This window comes from Clytia hemisphaerica, unplaced genomic scaffold, assembly GCF_902728285.1.
Source record: "Clytia hemisphaerica strain Z4C2 unplaced genomic scaffold, Clytia hemisphaerica genome assembly, whole genome shotgun sequence".
Taxonomy (NCBI): domain Eukaryota; kingdom Metazoa; phylum Cnidaria; class Hydrozoa; order Leptothecata; family Clytiidae; genus Clytia; species Clytia hemisphaerica.
This window is the reverse complement of record NW_027103890.1, coordinates 385,549-390,035: the sequence shown is the minus strand read 5'-3', so window position 1 is coordinate 390,035 and position 4,487 is coordinate 385,549. Positions and strand designations below refer to the sequence as shown.

The following is a 4,487-nucleotide window of genomic DNA, read 5'->3' as shown; positions in this document are numbered from 1 at the left end:
CACACAATATAGCAAAACTGCTTTGCTCACAAATTCGCTTGCAAAAATGCAATAGTTGTTTTGGCGAATGCGACATTCTTTTGAATAGCTGATTACTCCATCAGTTACCTAGAGACAAGATAATTTATCATGTTTTTATTGGGTGAGGGAAAGTAATGTTTGTGGAGTAATTAGTTATTTAAAAGACCGTCGCGATCGCCAAAACATCTATACACCGTTTATGAGTCTCGCTATTTCCACTGTGTTCCATCGTAAAGTCGATAGGTAAAAATGCGCAATTTAGTACTTTGGAAGGTTAGAGGAATGTAAACATTGTCAATTTTATTCTTTCCTTTGCATAGAATGATTTAGATATTTGAACATGATATCAATGATAGTTTTATTGATCTCTTCTGAAACTCCTTTTTTATGATATAGAAGGGAGACCTTTTAAAGTCCAAAACATATTTTATGTAATGCTGTAATGCTAAAAATTGATTGCAACAGTATGATTATTGAATATTGACTTTTCTTTCAGATAAATAAAATAATGTGTAAAGGAAATTGCTATAGATATAAGTGCCTGAATCGATTTCTAACCTTTTTTAACTTTTTACTTTTGGTAAGTACAATTTATTTTTATCTTTTTTTCAATCTGAAATGACTATCAACATTGCTGGCAATGTCATGAAGCAAGATATCAATGCAAAATATGGAAAATTTCTGACATGCTCAGCCAATCAGGGGTCTTTCTAAGTTGCCAGGGTCAACTTTGTAAAAGTCTTGCTATGCAATTTATTGATGTTGGAATAAGCCTATATCAGCCATTGTGGGTTGGGGTTTTTGTGGCTTGAAAACGCTTTGCAAGGGTTTTATTAAAATTGATGATGTGATCTTCCAGAATGAAAAATGAAAAACAATGGGACATTTTGAAAAAGTTTTTCAAAGTATACAAAGAAAAAGAATGGTTAAAATTTTAGACTTCTTATAAGGTAGAAATAACCAATTGAGAAAAGGCTTGAAAAGTAGCAGTACATTAGAAATACCACAAGCTATGCAAGAATTATGGATAAAATATTATTCAATGGTGAATGAATTTTTAGGTTTTGGGGATAACTATCGCTACTTTGCCTGTTTACATCAAAAGTCATGAAATCGTCAAAAGCTGGCCAATCAATGGAGGGATCATTGCAATGGGAGCTTTCATTGGTTTGATCGCACTGGTTGGTTGTTATGGTTCTCGAAGACAAAACCAAGTCATTCTGTTCTTTGTATCCTTTTCCATGATCAATGTTTAAAATTTTTCCATCGCACACTCAGCGTTAAAAGTTAAAAAAGATTCAGTTTCTCAAAATTTTGCAAGATTCTATAACATTTGAAGAGACCAGGCTGATTCCTTGATGCTTAATTAAAAGTGGAAATCTGATCAATATTTAATGTCTTGAGATGTTTATTAAAGATCATAATATACTTTATAATACACCTGTTCATCTTCTCTTATATATTTATAAAACTTATATTCGATTTGTTTCTCCTTTAGACTGTTCAAATCTTCAATAAGTTATCAGGCTACTGTTGGATAAGATTTTTTGACATAATCATTTAGAATTTTATTTCTTTAACTAACAGTCTTTGATGTTATTATAGTATATGATTGTTTTGGCTATAGTTTGTGTCATAACCTTTGCTTTTTCACTGGCTGCTCTTTCTTTGAGCAAATCTCAACAAAGTCAAGTGTTGTCGAAAGGTTGGGATAGCATCTCGCCAGACACTAGAAGTGACATTCAGAAGTGGGGCGAATGTTGTGGTTTCTTAAATTCGACAAGCATTGATAACCCAAGCTGTTCTAAAGTATGATTTTTAGTTTCAATTTGCGTAAAAGTGGTATTTCATTTCATTATTTTACCATCAAGCCTGTTAGATGTCATTTGACTAAAATTCATGAATTTTGTAGATATTTTTGTGACAATATGATCTAATTTTCTCTGATCTTTAAATTTAAATTGAGTTTCTTTAAATCCCTTTTTAGCTTGATTGTTTCAAAACAGGCTGTCCCTCATGTCAAGATTACCTGGCAGCTGATTGGTTCTTACATTTCAGACGAAGTGTTGGAGGAGTATCACTGTTTGTTTCTATTCTGATGGTATGCAGTCTCATCTTTTTTTTTCTTGACAATGATTGAAAATAACATTTTGGTCTCGTTAACTTGAACCTCTAAAACTCCTTAACTCAAACAAGTTTTCTTATCCCTTCAGTTAACAATGGCTTATTAACCTTACTCCATAACTTGAAATTTCCTTAACTCAAACAAATTTGTCTTCCCTGTACAAGTACGAGTTATGGAGACTCCACTGTATATCCAAACAAGAATAATAATAATAATAATAATAATAATACAGTTACATTCATTGATTTAGAGTTTGCAAGAATCATCTCAATGTTGTCTTTGTTTCATTTTTCCTTTCTTACTATTTTTTAGTGTTTGAGTATTTACTTGACAGCCAAATACAGGCACATTAAAAATCCAAGAGCCAACGCTAATGATTACCTGTGATGGATTGGTGCAAAGTTCTCCTGGTTAGGGTTAACCTGGCAATGCTGAATGCTTTGTCAGGAGCTGATAGATGCGGTTATGAAATACAAGACAAGAAACCAATTAGGCCGTTCCACAGAAGAACTGGTGTTTGGCAAATTGAATTATGCTTTCATTGGCATGTTGACAAAGGACTGCACACAATATTAGACAGATTTGCTTTGTGCCTTGGATTCATTTGTGTTATATGGTACTGATGGACTTTTCACTCTAGATGGCATTACTTGTTTTATCGTCATTTTGTTGTGTCTCAAAAAAACGGACAAAGTCTGTTCTGTATATTTCCAGGCACACTATCTATCTTAGACCATGTTCTAGTAATCTGAAAAAAAAAGGATTTCTTTTATAAAAATACATACAGTGTGTCCCAAAAAAAGTGGAGAATTTTTATATAAAGTAAATCCTCAAAACTCATCATCTTAATTGGCCTTAGAATTATTGAAATAAGATTCCAATTCTCTGTTCAATCAATAGATATTCAATTTCCTAAGATGATTAAAAAGGTTTTGAGATTAAAATATTAAAGTATACAAGTCAATTCAACAGTTCAATTTGGCATAAATTATGAGTATTTCACATTATATAAAAATTTGTCCGCTTTTTTTGGGACACACTGTATATGATTTATGTAATGTAATGAGGTTGGAACATTCTTGCGTTGTAAAGGTTTTCGTATTTGTGCCAATCCTGGTTCTATTGTGAATTCTTACCAGGTCTTTTATTATAAAAAATAACACCGAAAGGGATCTGATCTCTCGTTCTCGAACCTTGATCAAGTTAAATAAATAAAATAGGAATTTGATCGGATACTTTTTACCATTTACATGTTTTTATTGAGAAAAAAAAGTCAAAAATATTATATATCATAGATTTTGTAAAAATGCATTTATAATACTAGGTGTATTAGTAAAATTTAGTTTACAAGTATTTATAAATTGAAAATTTAATAATTTCATTCTCTTATATTGATATTAAGAGCAAGAAATGATTCCAAATCATTTCAATGTTTAGAATAAACTTCTACAACAAGTAAGCTGACTTTCAGTTGCTAAGCACTAAATAGAGACGCATATATCATTTTCTTAAAAAAAAGTTATTGGTGAGACCCTGTGTAAAGGTCAAACCATGTTGAACCCATCCAGCCTTTTGGATCGTATCCAAATGTTTAATATCAAACAGCCACTTTGAGCAAAAGATTTTGATAATTTAATTTTGCTTTTACTGGGGAAGAGTCTCAGTGCTCTCGTTGAAAAGAAATCTTCATTAGGTTTTGCTCCTTCTCTATTCATACAACAAAAGAAGTCATTGTGCTTGTCTACTTGCAAATGGTGCTATCAGAACTATTGAAACTACAACAACTTCAGCTTTCTTTAGCTGTCTACCCAAAGGTAAGGGTGGGTGCCACTACTTTCCCTAGATATCTCAACTCACCCTTGATCCGTTTCTTAAGTTGTTGAGTATCAAGCAGAGAGGCTTCAAGTACCATTTCGGGAATCTTTGGTATGACTCGACTGAAGGGGGAACCCATTACCTTCATGCTACGGCCGCCCATAATAAATACCTTAAGGGAACTTATTTTGGCGGGAACTAATTTTGGCTAGTCAAGGAAATTTTTAATTTTGACGGAAACTAATTTTGGCGAATGACAGCGTAAATATGGTCTATTTTTCCTTATTTTGAGCAATTTTGATGAATTTCAGGGATTATTTAGGCAAGGAAACAAAAAATTTAATTTTGGCGGGAACTTATTTTGGCGAATTTCGTCTGAATTTGCCAATCCGCCAAAATTAGTTCCCGCCAAAATAAGTTCCCTTAAGGTACCAAATGTCATGAACGACATTGTTATTCTTTTCTTCCCATAAAGACTTGAATTGTTATAGTAATCATATTTCTCATGTTTATTTATTTTGTTTAC

The 4,487-nt window shown here is 32.3% G+C and overlaps 1 protein-coding gene across 1 annotated transcript; it reads left to right on the top strand.

The window, feature by feature from the left end:
- The first annotated feature begins 493 nt into the window (after window positions 1–493).
- Window positions 494–3,044, top strand: LOC136808577 (tetraspanin-31-like). Its single transcript, XM_067065107.1, has 5 exons — window positions 494–601; window positions 1,083–1,250; window positions 1,627–1,830; window positions 2,009–2,122; window positions 2,459–3,044. The coding sequence occupies exons 1-5, from the start codon at window positions 530–532 to the stop codon at window positions 2,531–2,533; spliced, it is 633 nt and encodes a 210-aa protein (XP_066921208.1). The 5' UTR covers window positions 494–529; the 3' UTR covers window positions 2,534–3,044.
- The last annotated feature ends 1,443 nt before the right edge of the window (window positions 3,045–4,487 follow it).

What these genes read in the sequence shown, in the direction of transcription:
- LOC136808577 (XM_067065107.1), top strand. Translation starts at nt 530, where the DNA reads ATGTGTAAAGGAAATTGCTATAGATATAAGTGCCTGAATCGATTTCTA. An exon ending in ACCAAGTCATTCTGTTCTTT is followed by an intron (nt 1,251 to 1,626) that starts GTATCCTTTTCC and finishes ATGTTATTATAG; the next exon opens with TATATGATTGTTTTGGCTAT. An exon ending in ATAACCCAAGCTGTTCTAAA is followed by an intron (nt 1,831 to 2,008) that starts GTATGATTTTTA and finishes ATCCCTTTTTAG; the next exon opens with CTTGATTGTTTCAAAACAGG.